The following is an 18,157-nucleotide window of genomic DNA, read 5'->3' on the forward strand; positions in this document are numbered from 1 at the left end:
TCTTGATAATTCTAAATCTAACCTAATTACCTGTAATAAAATAATATACTTCGTTATCTTGTATTTTGTTAAGAAAATTATTAAAGGTGTAGTTATATATTATTAAATATAATTGTATAAAGTATGTATTATTTGTATAATATTAATTATCCGTCTATAATTGTTTGTTAATTTTTAATAAATTTTATACATTTATATATATATATATAAATTTAATTGATCACTAAAATAATAATTAAAATAGTTTAATTATATATTTAATTAAAAATATTTTAAATAAATATAATTCTGTACATATAACATATGCACAAAAGCATCTTATATTTCATTGATTACTTTGTATATATTGTATTAATATTTTTAATTTCCATAAATAATTTGTTCATAAAAATATACATTTTTTTAAACTCTTTCGTCATTATATATATTATTTTGTTATACTTCAGGTAATATTTTGCTCCAAAATAGTTTATATTATAAATAAAGTTATTTAACACTTTTGTAATACTTTTAGCCTTTTCTTTTGTAAATTCAAAAGAGTTAACATTTAATCAAAAGATAAGGATAGGATTTTAGGAAATAATCAGAAAACTTGAGAGTATTCTATAAACTTCGAAGCTTAGACGAACGGAGTGCACCCATTTATTGTAATAACCCATCATATACTCGAAAGGAGAAGGTTGTAAAGAAGTTTTATGATTCTCTGCAAATATGCGAAACATATGTGGCAACAGACTTATGATCTTCAAGTCCAGACGTTTACAGGTCGTAAATGACAATGGTAAGAGAAATGCCACCGCGAATGCCGACAAATATATATATAATATATATGTATATATATAAAACATTGTATAAGTTAACATTTCCGACTAAACTCTTATCGGTGTATCGAAATCGATACAATATAATTACAATATATCTGTATAATAAATATGAAATATCGATATATATGTATATGTGTACAATATATATATCATAATCGTAATAGTTCTGCTCTGATATATTTAGCAATATCTTGTCTGAACGATAAAGAGAATCTTTTTTTCGGTATTTTTGTCTTTTGATAAAGTTTTTCGAGATTACTCGCTAAGAAGATCGGTCCCGAATTTTCCACGCGTTGCGCGTCCATTAAAAGAAAACCTTGTCATGGAGACTGCTGTCACACAATTTACATTAAAGCAATTTTCGGTGACTAGATACTTCAAAACCGTAAACTCCTCCGTTTACAAGTACGTACGCTCGTAGTAACATGATATATGCGAACTGGAGGTAAACATGTGTCGATGAAAAAGGTAGAGTGAACTAGTGAGAGACTTTGGAAGGCAAAGAGTGGACGTACTCTTAAAACTATCGACCCGACCGGTGGGTTCTTCTCAAGAATGGTTGGCACACCATTCGTGGCGCCGACTCGTCGAGTCGATAGTTCGATAGCAATTGCTTGTTGATAAACTTCCCCGTTGCATTCATCCGAATGAAGCAACTAATAATGAAATTAAAATAGATTAATACATGTATTTCTAAAGTACAGAAATCTTACGTTTCATATCGTTACCATTATTAAATAATGTAAAGTACATGAGGGTCGAGGGAAGAAAGTTCGCACAAAGGCGTAACTTTCAAGGCTGTCGCATCTGATAAAATGCGCATAACATAACACGCGATTTAACCCTTTACGTTCCAAGGTTACATCATGCTGATCGGAGGTGGCAAGCATTTTACACTTATTTTGCACTCATATCAAAGTTAACTGGCTATTCTGATGTATCAAGGTCGCTCCATAATTGCAAACGTTTCGCAATTAAATATATATTATTTATTCATACTTGAACCACAAAGAGTTAATCGCAAATCCGCGAGAATAAAAGTTTATAATAAAGTCTAGGATATAGATAAATGGTATTAATAAAAAGGCTTAATAAAATATTGACTATCTCTATGTAAAATCGAAAAATAATGAGGTATTAAATCTTAACAGATAGAACTTTGCTACAATCTTATTTGAAGAGAGAATTTAAAGCATTCGTTGTAAAACTTGTTCCTATATATCGTCACTAAAGCGACGTACGTTCGTTGAGTCAACAGGTTCTTCGATGTTAACAATTGGTCGCGTGACGATGTCTTAAATCCATTCAAGTTAATACGCTTGTTAGGGAAGCCGCTCAACAAGCGAACACGTATCTCTTAAGAATCAGCTTTTAGTATAAACAGTAAGGTAAGTATAGCGTAGGTATTCAAAGTAGAAAGTGTAAAGTATCACAAGAATTACAATAATCGTAATAATTATTACGTTATGTCGCAAAGATTAAGTTCTTGACCTTACTACATCGATCGCACAGTAATTATAAGCGCTTTTATCGCGTCCCGCGCTTCGAGCACGCGCCAATAGACAAAGGGATCTCTATCAAGTCGGATAATCCTCTGTAAATACATCAGTCTTTGACACAATAATTATAATAACACCACTGACAGAGAGTAAAGCCGTGAGAAGTATCGCTTTATGGCATGGAGACGAAAGTACTTATATAAAATACGATTCCGAGTTCGGAAAGGTGAATCGAATGCAATGTGCTACATTTGCCGGAGGAGGAGCGTTCCCACCGGATAAATTCTGCGAAGGAAACTTTAGTAGAAGAGAGAGAAAGAGAGAGAGAGAGAGAGAGAGAGAGAAAATGGTTTTCGATGGACTCCATTAATACGATGCATAAGCACTTATCGAGAGTATTCAAAAAGCAGCTCAGCAGAATCGTTCTTCATGCGCGGTAAGCCAAATCACTCGACTGGAGAATAAGACGTCAATCCCGTTATTATATTGCAAAGAGTGTGTGTTTCCTTTCGATACACGTAGATTTTGATTATGAATAAAACATGAGATTTTTTTAAATCTTTCTATCTACCGAACCGGGATATATATCAGTAAAAAGTAACACCCAAACAATATAATGCTTGCATTGATAATTTTATGTACTTATTTTATGTACTCATCGGTTTCACGCTACCCGAAGGTTTTACGCGCGAAGCTTCCGCGTCAGAGATAAAGGGACAAAAAAAAAATAAGTAACAATCGATAAACTTATCTAAATTATCTGAAACATTCATACTCACGATGTGATGAAACTATAACGCAAATATCACAACGCGATAACAAATTTAATTTAGCTTAAATCACTTCGGTTCCAGCTCGGTTCTTCCGAAGCAAATTCCCGTTCAAACAGCAATACAACGACTTTATATTTGAAATTCTGCCATAGTTAGCAGCAATTAACTAACATTATTATCAAATTTCGATCAAGTATTTTAGCCCACAAAGGTGCATGCACCAAACCGATTCCATTAGGCCATACAATTGATTTCCAAGATGTTCAATCAAAGCGTACGAACGTCGCGTCGCAATTCGCGACTTAAGTTGCTGTGGCTTGTGGCTGAGGCGGTGTCGGCGCCTGTGTGTTGACATTTGGCCTATAAAATCGGTTAACTAATTGTTTCAAACTCATTACAACGCCTAGTCCGGTTGCTGGTTCCATGTTGATGAACGAATCGAGATTATCCTTGCAGGCTGAAATGTACGAAATGCAGCCGATGAATAAAAAATATCCAACAAATCGTTCCACACACATACACACACATACGTATTCGTGCAGTATTGAAAAATCATGATATAAAGATAAAGATGATTATAGCAAGCAACCGTTGGAAGACAATGTTAGGAAAAAGAGTGCTCAGAGGAAGGGAATACTATAAAGGTCCCATTTCTGACTACATCCGTGTTAGGAAAATTGTACTCGGAGGAAGGGAGTACTATGAGAGTCCTTTCTGACCCTACATTCGTGTTGAGGGTGTAATATTTCCGAGAGATCAGAGAGAGGATGCCTCGAGAGTGCGAGGGAATCTTTCGCAGGTCACAGAGCTCTCCTACGTACTTGGCGTCGAGATCGGAGGATAATCCGGTGGCGTCTTGATCCAAGTGCCGTCCTTACGCTTCATGTGATGCCGATTCGACGCGAACTGCTGCAGGTACACGCTGGCGGGCACCAGGCGGAATCTTCTGTGATACTCGGGCCGCAGCGCCTCGTCGGAACGGAAAGTTTCGGTCGCGTACTTCCAGAAATGCGTGGGAAACGGCAGGCAGCTTTCTAAATCGTACACCACCGCCCTTTCGTCGGGCGCGTAGATGAGAATCGCGTGGTAGTCCTGTGAAGAGTCAGGGCAACGTTCTCGTGAAATATACGTAGAAGACGGGAGGGAGGAGGGGGAGGAAACACGCCGTGGCGTGTACTCATCTAATTATCGTCCTGCTGCTCGATACTAACCCACACGACTAATTTGTCCTCGTCCTTTCCCGACCGTTGACGCCAGAGGGGAACGCTACGTCGTGGATTGCTCACGAATACGACATGACAATGCTGCAATTCGGAGGGATGCCTAGTCGCTACGTCTTGACAGAGCTTCCACACGTTTTCTTCGCTGAAATTGAGTACATACCGCCCTTTACCCTCGATCGAGAAAACAACGTTCGGATGAATCTATCGACTCATTTTTATGATTACACAATTTGCGAAAGAATAGTTTTATATACAATTAACAAAATATTTTATGTATTATTTATGTTATAGATATTAATAAACAAAATTGAATTGATGCATATCTCTCAATCCTTAATTTAAATTGTAAATTATAAATTATGTTTTAAAAAATCACATAAAGATTTTTATAGAATTATTTAGTACCTATACGTGCACATTATTGTTAATAAAAATGTAAATTATTGAAAATAATGAATTAATTAACTTAATTAGAATTAATAATATCAAATTGTATTTTAAAGAAAACGTCATCAAACCGGGCATTAAATACATGAAATTCTATAACATTATGACAGTGTAATAGAATATATATGAAGTGTAATAGAATATATTCTTATATTTAGATATGAAAGTATTCTAATGATATAACGTTAATTACAGCAAGAGACTCAAACGAGAATCTTTGAGAATTGTAAAAATTGCAAAGAATCCTCCTAAGAAAAAACAGCGTCGTAGCAAACATAGAGAGAGAGAGAGAGAGAGAGAGAGAGAGAGAGACATGTATTCTATGCGAAGAAAAGTGATTACTCAATTCACTTTTTATCCTTCTAATGAGTAACAGTTATCAATAGATAATATTTTTTTGACAATAGTTTTAAAATATACTTATCACTAGAAAAACACATTGTCATATTCTTGAAAAAAGAATTTGTACTTTTTCAAAGAATATTATAAAGAACTGAATTAAAGAAAAGTCAAAGTAATAAGTAAATTAAATTTTTATTTTAACTTAATATTCTGAATTGAAGTATTAAATTACTAGGATTCAGAATATATTTTTTCTACATAAGTTTGTTACTTATGAATTATAACTTACAACAGATACCTTGCAAATATCTAAACTTATGAATTATTTAAAATAAGTGATACTTATTTCATTCAAGTACACATTCTATGTGTACACAGAAGTTTATTTTAAGTAAATCTAACTTGTTTCCAGTAAATAATGAGTGTATTTAAGATTATTCATCAAGGAAATATTCTTTACAGAGATAACTGTTACTTAAAAGAATAAGACTAAAAATTGAAAAGCTACTTTTCTCAATATAAGAATAAATTTTTCTGTGTGCAGTGCGCAGCTGTTGGATCAGACAATCACGATAGAAAAAGAAAGAGAGAGAGAGAAAGAGAGAGAAAGAGACGCAGAGACGCACTAGTAGAGAGGCTAAGAAGAATTGCGTCTCCCCAACCTGGTTACGTGTTCTGCGCAATTACGAAGGAAATGAAACCGATCCATAATCGTGCGACTTGTGCAAGCGGACTTTAGCACAACGGCTTCGCGTGCCGCCACATTTCGCGTGGCGCATTATTTATCGCATGCATTATTAATTGCAATAAATGCGAGGACGGGAGAGGGGTGGGGGGAGGCTCGTGCACTCGCGCCGTTTAAACGATACTTGAAAGCAATATCGGCAATAAACAGCGGTGTCACAGCGCGGCTGTATTGTACGGAAGGGAAAACCCCCGAAATACGAAAATTCATCTCGCGAAAGGTAGCTGGGGCAGAAAACAGCGGAATAAGCACGAAGCCCACCCGTTAAAATCTCTGACCTATATACTTATCGATCTCCCTCGAAATAGGTTACTCGAAATGTAAATTTTCTATGGAAAATCTATCCTCAAATCGTCTACGTATTTACAAACACCTTGTGCATTAATAGAGACCGTTTAAAATAAATTCAATCCGCGTGACGAAGAAATGTCGTTCGCTGCAAATTAATTCCAGATTCCAAGTTACACTTAATCAATCCTTACTTTAACTTTCCGACGTATTTACATACGTGGTAACGGGCTATTATCACGTCATGAAACATTAGGCCTGGGGTTCGATTTTTGAATACATTCGCAAGAGAATACGCAATTATTCGCAAATTCTGTTCTTAGAGAAAAGTTGAAAATTTATTGGCTATCGTATAGCTTTTAACCAATAAACTTTTGCAACTTTTCTGTTAGAGCGAGTATTTGCGCATATACGTTTCTCTTGCAAATGAATTCAAGAATCAAGCCCCTGTTCCCTTTCCATAGCTTTTTTTTCTCCTTTTTGTCTCCGCCGTAAAAAGAGGAAACAGGAGAAGAGAGGAAAAGCGGAGCGTGCACGAGAAGTCGAAAGGAACAGATCTCCCGTTTCCGGGAAACGATAAGAAATACACGGGAGAACCGATGGTACGCGGTTTCGAATCGCGCGCCGCGAAAACGGTCGCGCGCCCGTGTCGCGCGGTCGTCCGCACCGCCGCAACGTATCGATCCGGAGCACGGTGCATGCCGCAATACGACGCGTTTGTTTGTCCGAGGATCGATCGGCGGCCCCGACAGCAAAGCGGACCGGACCGGGTCGGGTACGCTGTTGACAGCGTCGCAGCCGCCGCCGCCGCCGCCGTCGCCGTCGCCGCGTCATCGTCACTCACACTTACCAATAACAGCTGGTGTTTACGCAGTCAGACGCTTTGGTGAAGAGCGGTACCAGGGGCTTTGCGTTCCCGGTCACACGAGGTTCCACGGCCATCCTGCGGTGAATTTTGTGGACGGCGTCTCCTATCGAATTGCACGACGCTAAGTGGAAGGACCGAGCGCACCAAAAACAGCGCGCGTTAAGCGAACCGCGCCGGGAGCGGGCGCTCCGAGAGTCTCATAACGAATCACGCCAAACGATCACACGCGTCCCTCGGCTCTCTCGTCCTCGTTCTCAGCCGCGACGCGTATACCCGACCACTCGGGGCATTGTTTGATCACTACTGATTCACTACTGCACCTGACTGCGCGAACTCGCGGACCTCGCGCGCGGTCGGTCGCTGGCCGAGCAGCCAGTGTCCCTCCCCTCCACAGAGGCCACGGATATGCGACAATCACCCCATCGCGCGGCGCCTCCGTGAACTTTCGGGAATCTGCGCGCGGCACGATCGATCTGGCAGATCATACATACTCCGAGGAATTTCCACAGCTGTGCCGTGGAAATTTCAAGATTACATCTCTACATGGAATATCCTTTAAACAATACAAGCAATATGAATTATTATGAATTGAATAACACGGCACGCGCAAAGAGAAAGTTTGTTAAAATCATGTTAGAAAATTGTTGACATATCTAACTTTTGAGTATTAATAAAATAAAAATAAATATTGAAAAAAATAGAATTTTTACTATTTCTGATTACATTTGAATCTCCTATTAGCTATTGAATATTGTTTACATTGTATACATATGATATATTAGATTATTCACATTAAAAAACCCCAAATCTAGATTCGAGATTTCCATCGAATTAATTTAGACGTAACTATAAACTATAATTAATATACTGTTCTTAATTTTCCTGAAAAAGAGAAAAAATTAAGTTTTTTTTTTTTCGAATAATATACAGAAAAAAGACTGATAATAGCAAGCTTTAGTGATAATTGTTGATATTTTTCCAAGTTATAAGAATATTAAATATGACGTTTTCTTAAAAACTATGTAGATTTGTCCGATAAAACAAAATGTTTCAAGTGGTCGAAAGAGAGAGAAAAAGAAAAGCAAGCGATTATGTATTTTTTTCATGTATACTTTCTGGAACTTTGGTTTCTATTTTACAATTTTTAAGTCGATTTATGGTAGTCTTAACCGTTAATCTACGCTAAAATTACCGATAAAATTCAATATTAGAATTTCTCAATGCTTTTGTTTAACAAGTCATACACTGTAAAAAAAAGTAGGTCAAGTTACATAAATAATGTGTATAAAAATTACACAATTTATAGTAAAATTTATGTTAAATGTATACAATTTTTTAGTATTTTTATATATAACTGAACAAATATATTTTTATGGACAAAAAATTGTATTTATACAATCAGAAATCAAGATAATTTCGATGAAGCAGTATACTTGTTTTAACATACAAAGTCTAAAACTTTTATGTGCAGCAAATGTCGTCACGTATCGACCGCAAAAGTCGATAACAAAACTATAATTATTTATTTTTTTCGTGACGTCGCCAGCCTGCTTTTTAAGAAAATTACCGAATGCTGCTAAATCTTCTTTCGCAATAGCATATATCATTTACAATAAAATGTGCACGCAACTGAGGACAATTGTCGCACATGTGTGGATCTTTCTTTCAATTTGGTAACATTGCGCCGCGCATGGCGTGTATGCAACTTGCACATGCAATAAGAATAAACAAAAGTGCGTTATTCCACTTACGTATGGAATAATTATTACCGCGGATAAATAAATTGAAGAAAAAGAATCAATCTCATTTATATTAAGCGAAATGTTTTTATATTTCAACATATGATTACTGTCATTTTTTATTCATAAATTAAATAGACAATATTAGAAATAGTCTCTTGTAATGAAAACTGTAATGAAAATTATATTTGATGAATACTTGGTATAATAATTTGCAAACTATATGTGTAATTTTATAGAAAGCATTTGCTTATAGCCTTCAGTATTTATTTAGAACACATCACTTGCTGATAACAATGATAATGATAAACCTTGGACTCCGGATGTCATAACGATACTGCGTATATATAAGCCTCTCGAATACGTCATAAATGTTTATTCTGCAGCGTTTTTCACGGAGTGGAGCTTTTCCAGGTTTTCGCGGAGCACAATTTATTGTGATAGCTTAATTACCGTCTTTTCACGTGCATGCTAAAGATCGAGTGATAACGTAAACAATAAACGAAAACGCAACGATGGCTATAAATCCTGCAAAAGCTATACTTCGGCAAGGAAGGACCGCACTATTTATATGCGATGTTCAGGAAAAATTTGTGAAGGCTATATCCCATTTTGATGAGATGGTTCAAAACTCAAAGAAACTGGTAAATTTCTTAGGATTACACTACAATTATGATTTATTTTATAATAAAAAACGTTAAGTTAGGTTAGGTTATCTTTTGTAATTACATATTATTTTTAAATATACCTACAATACGATTGTTTCCAGATTAGTGCTCTGAAAATTCTGAATGTGCCCATGCTAGTTTCCGAACAGAATCCAAAATCCTTGGGGAAGACCATTCCTGAACTTGATATCTCTGGAGCCCGAGGACCTTTCGCCAAGATGCAATTTAGTATGTGCACTCCTGAAGTAAGTGCAATTCCTTTCGTTGTTTTACAAGTAGTATTAATAATTAAGTATACACTAATGAATATGTTCTGCAGATTAATAAGGAACTTGCAACGCTTTGTAACGGACAAAAACCAGAGTCTATTATACTTATAGGAATCGAAACACATGTCTGCGTAGAAAATACGGCTATTGACTTGAGGCAATATGGCTATGAAGTTCATATGGTGGCAGATTGTGTTTCATCACGTACTCTTGAAGACAGATTACTTGCTTTGGAGGTAAGCTGCGCAATTGTTATATCCATGTATCAAGTTTACTGTCCATTATATCTACCATTGCTTATACATTTTTTTTATAGAGAATGCGGGACATAGGATGTCACATAACCACCTCTGAAAATGTTATATTTAAGCTTATACGGGATGCAAGTCATGAAAAATTCAAAACCTTATTGACTCTCATCAAAACACCAACTGCATACACAGGATTAGTTCCTATCTCAAAGATATAAATGCTCTTAAGAAGTTTCCTTTTTATATTTTTTCTATATAAACATGTTTACATCAATGGAATATATGCTAGTCAATATTACAAATGGTTCTAAAAATAAAGAAGCTATATTCCATATCAAAATATAAGCTATAAGTTCTTTTATATTATATATATATATATATATATATATATATATATATATATATTATATATATACGTGTGTAATATATATGTATATACCATGTTTATACCAATAAGATATGTACTATAGTTAATGTGCACAATTGTACAATTTCAAGAAATAAAAAGGCTGTATCAAGGTACAAATGCTTCTATCAAGATAAAAGTACTTTAAAAATTTCTTTACATTTTTTCTATATACACATGTTTACACCATTGGGATATATCCTACAATCAACATATAGCAAGAAACAGTTTTAAGAAATAAAGAAGTTATCTTTTATTAAGACGAGTAGTCCCAGAAAAATTTTTATACTTTTTTCTATATACATATGTTTATATCAATGGAATATATGCTACAATCAATATACAGTTATGAATGGTTTTAAGAAATAAAGAGGCTAATATTTTATCAAAATATCAATGTTTTATTTATGTAAGATGAGAGAAAGAGCTTAATGTATAAGTACTTTATAAACCAAGTTGGGCTTAAAATCCATATTTTATTTTGTACCCGTTGAGCCAAATCCTTCTGCCCCTCTATTTGTATCAGTTAAGGTATCAACTTCTTCTATTTTAGGATACGTAATCTTTTCACATATTAATTGAGCAATGCGATCTCCAGGTGCAACTTCAAAATCCTCATTACTGTGATTGAATAGTACTACACCAACATTACCACTGTTTCAAAAGAAAGAAGAAAATAAAAATAACATTCTGGAATCTTAATACTTTTATCTGAACTATATACATATTAAAAAATATACGTGCCGATAATCTGCATCTATTACCCCTGCACCAACATCTATGTGATTTTTCAGTGCTAAGCCAGATCGTGGTGCAATCCTACCATATGTACCAAAAGGAACTTCTATTTGTAAATCAGTCTTGACTAATTCCTTGCCATGGGCCGGAACAATATATTTATAGGCACTGTATTATACAAGAAAAATATGTCTTAAAAATCTATAATCTTATTAGATTTAGTAAGTAATAAGTAATAATTTTAAAAAGATCAGCAAAAATAAAGTTTTAATGTAGATTAACTGTAATCTTGGTTTAACTTTTCTTCATTTTAAATCTACTTTTAAAAATTAGAAAACTGCTAATTACATATTAAAATAAAGTAGCATTTACATTGATGAAAATGGACATAAACAGATATAAAAAGCTATTAAACAAAATAGAAATAATAAAAGAAAAATAATATGTACCATGACAAATACGTTAGATTTTTTAGCTAATCGAATTAGTAATTATAAGATATAGATAATGTGAATATGTACAGGTATGAAAAAATTGAGGACTAAGTCCTTCTTGCTCTATAATTTGAAGTAAAAAAATTATTCTATCTACGTGACCTTTTTCATCAAACTTCAACGTTTACTAAATAAACAGAGAATTAATGTGACAATGCTCATTAAATACAATTATCATTATCAAGGGCTGATTCCTTTGTTCCCTCCAAGCTTACTAGGTTACTCACTATTTAAGGAAGTTACTTTTATGTAATATTCTAAATATTTGCAAGTAAATATTTGCAATAATCTAGCAATTGCATTGATGGCATTCTCTCATTATGTCACTAAGCTATTAGTGCCTGGCAGAGCAGAATTATAGAAAAGCCAGTAGTGGAAATCAATATCCATTTGTTGTTGAACGACACGTTACCTTCGTAGGTCATAGCCCGCCGCATATTCCGAGCCCTTTATCGGCACAAACGCCTTGTCCGACAGCTTCGCGAACTTCAGCACACTCCCTGACATGATAAAACTTTGTTATATTTCTCACGAGCTTCTCTTAGTCCGGTCCTTTCACGCGAGTGCCGAAACTGCCGAATAATACCACACTATGGCCACGCTTCTCCGCCGGTTTGCCGCCAAAAAAAGGTGGAGGCAAAACAGCTGCATCCGACGGATGTCATTTGTTATCCTGCATACCGTCGCGTATCTTTATGAATTCAGTTAACAGAGATGCAGTTTGACTTTCAAAGCTAAAAAAAAACGCGGCACTTTTTGACAGTCGCGATAACGAAATTATTGGGACAACGCAATAACGAAATCGATAGCGTAGTCGGTTTGTGCCGCGAAATTTAAATGTATCTTTCACTTCTCTAGAAACGCTATTTACAGACTCTTGACAGACGACTCTTTCTGTCGTCGCCACTTGTCTCCAACGATATTCTCTTAGCGCTAAATTAGTTTTGTTTATGATACAAAAGTATTTATCATGCTTTGGAGGTTACAACAACAGAAAGAAAAAGAAAACAATTTTAAAACTGTAGAATATAGAACGCAATGGACGTTAATATCTATACGTGACTACATCAAAACACGTGGTCATAGTGAACAGCAGATAATTAATTACAAAACAGCGTATCTCATTGTTACAGAGTTGTTAATGTCGGCGACCGACCTCTCAGGCGGCATAAAACTCGACAGGTCCAGGTCATCATTGATCATGCGTATAAAGTATTTTGCATGAAAGACAAATGTCGAATATGTCGATGCATCTAATATATTCGGAGAAAACTGCTTGTCTCTCGCATGCGAGTGATGCGAGCGCGTGACGCGCACGCGTGCCACGCGGCATGAGATCAATAGCTGCACCTACGCGCGACGATGATTCGCGGCATGGTCGCCGATCGCTATCCGGCAACCAATCAATAGCAAATGACGGTCCGCGATAGGGAGAAGCGCATTTTTCAATTCACCGATTGCTCAATCTCATAATACGCAAATAAATCAGCTCTTACAGAGTAAAGTTGCATTTACTATGATAATATATGTATACATAAATATATCACATATATCATATATATTATAATATATGTATATGATAACGATTGATTAATCAATGAATTAAAAAACTCGCTTTGTATCGAATTGTTTGCACGATCGTGAGAGGATCGATAACAGCTATTAGTGTGCATATAATTTATTCGATTTAATTATGTCGGTTAGACGTTTCGCGGATGATGTAACAGAGATACTTGGAGCGAATATGAAAAAAAGTTTCATAATAGGAAATAAATATTTGTGCTCTATTTTACTGTACCTTACAAAAATTATTACATCTACAAATTTCTTAAAAACTAAGAATAAAGCAATCATTTTTCTACAAAATTCTGTTTAAAAATAGCATTATTCATAATTTTCAAAGCTTTAATTTGTATACTGTTGTATATGTATGTTTGTAACATATAAATGGATTCTTAATCTCTAAAGGAAACTATTCTAATTGAACTTTATTCTCTTGCTGCTAAAGTGCAAAAATCACTCTAGATGCTGTTATTATAAGTTAATCAAATCCGACTTGATCTCTGGATAAAATTATAAATTTTTTATTTGATATATGAAAAGAAAGAATTAGGGATTATTGATTACAAATTGCTATAGTATGATGATAAATTGCCCTACCAATTGAATTAATTGGTGATCAAATTGCAGCTTGATCATCGAAGCTGCACTTGGTGTTTTCTGAATTTTTCTTCAATACTAATAAACATTGTCCTCGCCTTTGGCCCTGAATCGCCTTATTTTTAGAACGATTGTGCTCCTCGACCACGTCTTTTTATCCAAGTATATATACTTACAGTCGATGTGTTACTGCCCACGATATCGGTAAATGGATTATAAGCATATATCCTGCCGTACGTACCGTTAACCGAGCCTTCCACATTGTACGTGTTAATTACACCTCGTACATTGCTTCATTTTTGCTTCATTCTAACGGTTACAAGGTACGTGATGTAACTCTAGCTCTACAAACGTTACTCGAATCCTTATATATATATACCGCGCGGGTTGGTCGCAATCGGATATAAACGTCAATGTCTAATGCCACGAGGTCGGAGGTCATTCATTTTTTTTTTTTTATAGAAAAATGAAGCAGAAGTCCTGAATAAGTTTGAACATAACTTAAACGTATAAACCTTGTGCGCTTCGACATTATCGACAAAGTTTTGTCTGCGTGTTCTGTGTCATAGGGAAGTCGCCAAGGGCATACGCCTGGTCGATCATCGCAAAAGGGATCGACCTGACCCTCGAACTTAACCTTATATCTTTAATAAAACGCTATTCGATAAGAAAGTTATCGCATTGATCGGCTCCTAGAACTTGCTTCATTGCTCAGTTTCATTTGGGGCGCTGAAAAGGTCGGGGTCGATTTGCACAATTTCTAATTGTATCTATTATATAATTAAATTATGGTTGGTGGAGGGCTGAGTTGTTTTAATAGAACGATATCTCTAAACCGTATCTTCGCGAAATGCCACAGAAAAGCTTAATTTTTTAAAGATTTAAACACTAGAGAAAGTCTAAAATTCTACAAATCGTTCTATCAAAAAAATTTAGTCTTTTGTTCTTTGAAAAAATTGAAAGTATCCGCCGATATTTTAAATATTTAACAATTAATTTTAAAGATTTTTGTTCAATTTTTTCATTAAACTAATCGGATACTAAACAATACCCCGTTGAAAAGATGAAATGAAAATCCATGCAAATGGTTATCCACATACGTGGATAACCATCTGGATTTCCATCTCATCTTTTCAACGGGGTATGAACACGTAACCGTGCCAGATACAGGGGTTATGTTTATTTATAAGATGATTCCTTTGCATCATTAATATAATTTGTTAGACTATTAAATATTGTATAATTGATGTATCACAATACTTTCGCGCGGATTTTCGCAAAACATTACTCTGTGTGTGCCAAGTTCCTAGATGACAGCACAAGTCGCAATCTGTGAAAGCGCATTCAGCGCAGCTGCAAAAACATCTCTCTATCGCGGCCGTACTAGTCATTCTTACAATTAGATGCTCTTAGGATTTCTCTTTTCTGTTGAAAGATGCATAATAGTATTTTTTAGCATCTGTAATTGACTCGTTTTTTTACAATCTTAACTCCAATATGCATAGTTTTAACACAGTTAAAAAAGAAACAAACTCCAAGACTTTTCTAAAAATTTTTGATTTTACTGCTCTTATTCTCTCACGAATTTTAAACCTGTGAATTGTTTGCAAACTTTCAATATGTCAAATAAATATGAAGGAAACTTGTGTGTGTCAAAAAATTTGTTGACTGGGCAATTGATATTTTTATAACATGTTAACAGTTGTGATATGACTGTGTTGAAACAATAAAAAATGCAATAAACGCAATTGAGTTCTTCGTATTGTATTCTGTGTGCTGTAATAATTAAGGTTAGTGTGCAATAAGTATTTTTTATTTACTCATTACTCAGCATGAGACTTAATTTTTGTTTTTGTCGTACATTATTTTTTGATATGCAAAATTTCTACTTATATACTGTCTTTTTTCTATAAATATGCTTATAATGTGTGATTATAAATATTTAGGTTATTAGCTAGCTATATTGTTATTTAACTATATACTATACATTGATTTTAAATACTTCTGATGTTTCTCAATTTTTAGATTTTTATCTCTATATTTTAAGTGTAACATTTATTTGATCTAAATACAATATTTCTACATATTATATATGATTACTTGAATTTATTTGTTTAATCTTGGAATGCTACTGTGTGTTAATTTTCATCTAAGTACTAATTCAAGTATAGCTTTTATTAGACTTTGACATTTATTTTTTTACATTAAAATAGTACTATTAAAGTTAATCTAACATATTGTAATTTGTAAAGTGAATATAAAAATGTATTTAAAAATCGTAATTATAAATTTTTATATCAAATAGTGTGTAGTTAAGAAAAATAAGTAGCATTTCAGGATTAATAGTAGCTAAACTTATATATTTTTAATTTTAAGTATGCATGGTTTTGTTTAGTTTTGTCCAAAGTTAAAATGTCCAATTCGGAGACTGGCGTGGGATGCATTAGCGAGGTAACACTTGCAATTGGTAAAGCAAGAAGTTCTCAGGCAGGTACCATGAGAGTCCCTGATAGTCCCGACTCCGATGGATCTGGCCAATCTATTTCATACACTGTGCAACGATTTAATTATACCAATGATAGCAATGCTAACTCCAGTATTCTTCAGTCACCTCTTACTAGTGATGACTTGAGAATACCTATTATTGGTTATGAGATTATGGAAGAAAGAGCTAGATTTACAGTTAGTTAATTAAAGTATTAACAATTCTACAGTTCTATCATTAAATTTTATTAACACTCTCTTAATACATATTTTTCTTTAATGTAACACATAGATATTAATATTTATAAATATAAGTATTTTGCATAGCCAATAATCGTATGTTTCATTACTTTTAATGGTACAAAACTTTAAAATGTATAAATCATTAAAGATGAAGATATATAATACAATATATAATATCATGTAATATCAATTATGAAAGAACTATCTTATCTGCATTGAATTTTAAAATATTTTAAAGAATGTTTATTCTTGATCCACAGGTTTACAAACTTCGAGTTGAATTAAAAAACGGTGATTGCTGGTTTGTGTTCAGGAGGTACACAGACTTTGTTCGATTACTAGCGCAATTGAAAAGACAAAAAGTTCCTATCGCTCATTTGGCGTTACCAAGAAAGAAATGGCTTGGTGATAATTTTGCTCCAAGTTTTTTAGAAGAAAGGATTTGCGGCCTTCAGACATTTGTCAATGGCATATTAAGTAGTCCACTTCTCATAGGTGTTTCATGTGTAAGAGAATTCTTTTGTTTGATGACTCCTCCTATTTTATCTGATACAGCAGAAGAATCTAGGGTGAGTTGTATTTGCCAAATAATACAAATAATATACCTAGATTGTATTTATGGATCTTAACATAATTTCTATATGTAGTTTATGTAACAAAATATTCATTTTTTTCAGGCAATATTTGAAGCACTGCCAGATACAATATATAATTGAGACAACAGTTAAGAGAATGTGATACAGCACTTGCATCTGAAAAGGCTTTATGTAATGAATTCCGAAAAAAACTTCATCAGATATTAAGGTAAATAATAAAATTTATTATTTTTTATTTTTTAAATAAAATGTATTTTAAAATGTTTCAGTGAAAGACAAACTTGTTCAAAATGTGGTGCAACTCAATAATAATTTTATAGACTGGATTATAATATTAGCAATACAAGATAGATATGAATAACACATTGTGTTATTCGTAATGTTAGATCTGATTAGAGTTAATTTGTACAGATTTTAATTCAATATTTTAAAAAGCATAGAAAATATTTTTAAAAATATATTTTATTAAGTGGGATATTTTTGGAATTGATATTTTATACACAGGATTATTGTATTAATTATATCAGCAAATTTTATTGATATAAAACAAATTATATAAAATTTTATTCACAAATTTTTGCATTTGACTATTTATTTATATATTTAACACAATGATATTATTTAATAAATTACAGATGACATTTTTGATACATTTATATTTACAACTTATATCTAAGATTAAAAATGCATTTCCATGTCAAAAATAAGTAGATTAAATGAGTTTATACTCAATTTCGATGAAAAAAATATGTGAATCTTAGACATGTTACTTTTTGTTAAATTTACTACATTGAACATGTTTAACGAACTGAACATCAGATCATAATAATTTCATGCGTTATTTCTATTACAACGAACTAAAATTTCGTTTAATTTGTTACAAAAAAGATCGAGGAAAATGAAAAGAAACTTACATATATAATATAATATTTTTGATATTTTATGTAAAATTATGTGTTCTGTAATTTTATGTCCTTATTCTATTATATGTATAATTATCATAATTGTATAAAAATTTAAATAATATACTGCATATTTTAGTGCATTATTGAAAAAAATGTTATGAAAAAGTGTAAATATGATATCAATTAAAGTTTTAT

General features: G+C 33.5%; 2 protein-coding genes and 1 pseudogene across 3 annotated transcripts; 2 read left to right on the plus strand and 1 right to left on the minus strand.

Annotated features, from left to right (window-relative positions):
• Window positions 1-601: 601 nt before the first annotated feature.
• Window positions 602-12,858, minus strand: LOC105839420 (protein N-terminal glutamine amidohydrolase). Of its 2 annotated transcripts, XM_036294187.1 has the most exons (6): window positions 12,731-12,858; window positions 11,987-12,074; window positions 11,087-11,248; window positions 4,308-4,461; window positions 3,918-4,188; window positions 602-3,553 (listed from the first exon to the last, which is right to left on the minus strand). In XM_036294187.1, exons 1-6 carry the CDS (start codon window positions 12,768-12,770, stop codon window positions 3,399-3,401), a joined length of 870 nt encoding a protein of 289 aa, XP_036150080.1. In that variant the 5' UTR covers window positions 12,771-12,858; the 3' UTR covers window positions 602-3,398. The 2 variants fall into 2 exon arrangements, with proteins under 2 accessions (XP_036150080.1, XP_012541171.1); XM_012685717.3 differs by lacking the exons at window positions 11,087-11,248; window positions 11,987-12,074; window positions 12,731-12,858 and adding an exon at window positions 6,992-7,638.
• On the plus strand, window positions 8,891-10,296 carry LOC105839411 (isochorismatase domain-containing protein 1). The gene is made up of 4 exons (XM_012685702.3): window positions 8,891-9,392; window positions 9,518-9,661; window positions 9,736-9,921; window positions 10,002-10,296. The coding sequence occupies exons 1-4, from the start codon at window positions 9,264-9,266 to the stop codon at window positions 10,152-10,154; spliced, it is 612 nt and encodes a 203-aa protein (XP_012541156.1). The 5' UTR covers window positions 8,891-9,263; the 3' UTR covers window positions 10,155-10,296.
• A 2,229-nt stretch (window positions 12,859-15,087) lies between the features above and the next one.
• LOC118647985 lies at window positions 15,088-17,503 on the plus strand (annotated as a pseudogene).
• The last annotated feature ends 654 nt before the right edge of the window (window positions 17,504-18,157 follow it).

The sequence above is a fragment of the Monomorium pharaonis genome, unplaced genomic scaffold (assembly GCF_013373865.1).
Source record: "Monomorium pharaonis isolate MP-MQ-018 unplaced genomic scaffold, ASM1337386v2 scaffold_104, whole genome shotgun sequence".
Lineage (NCBI taxonomy): Eukaryota > Metazoa > Arthropoda > Insecta > Hymenoptera > Formicidae > Monomorium > Monomorium pharaonis.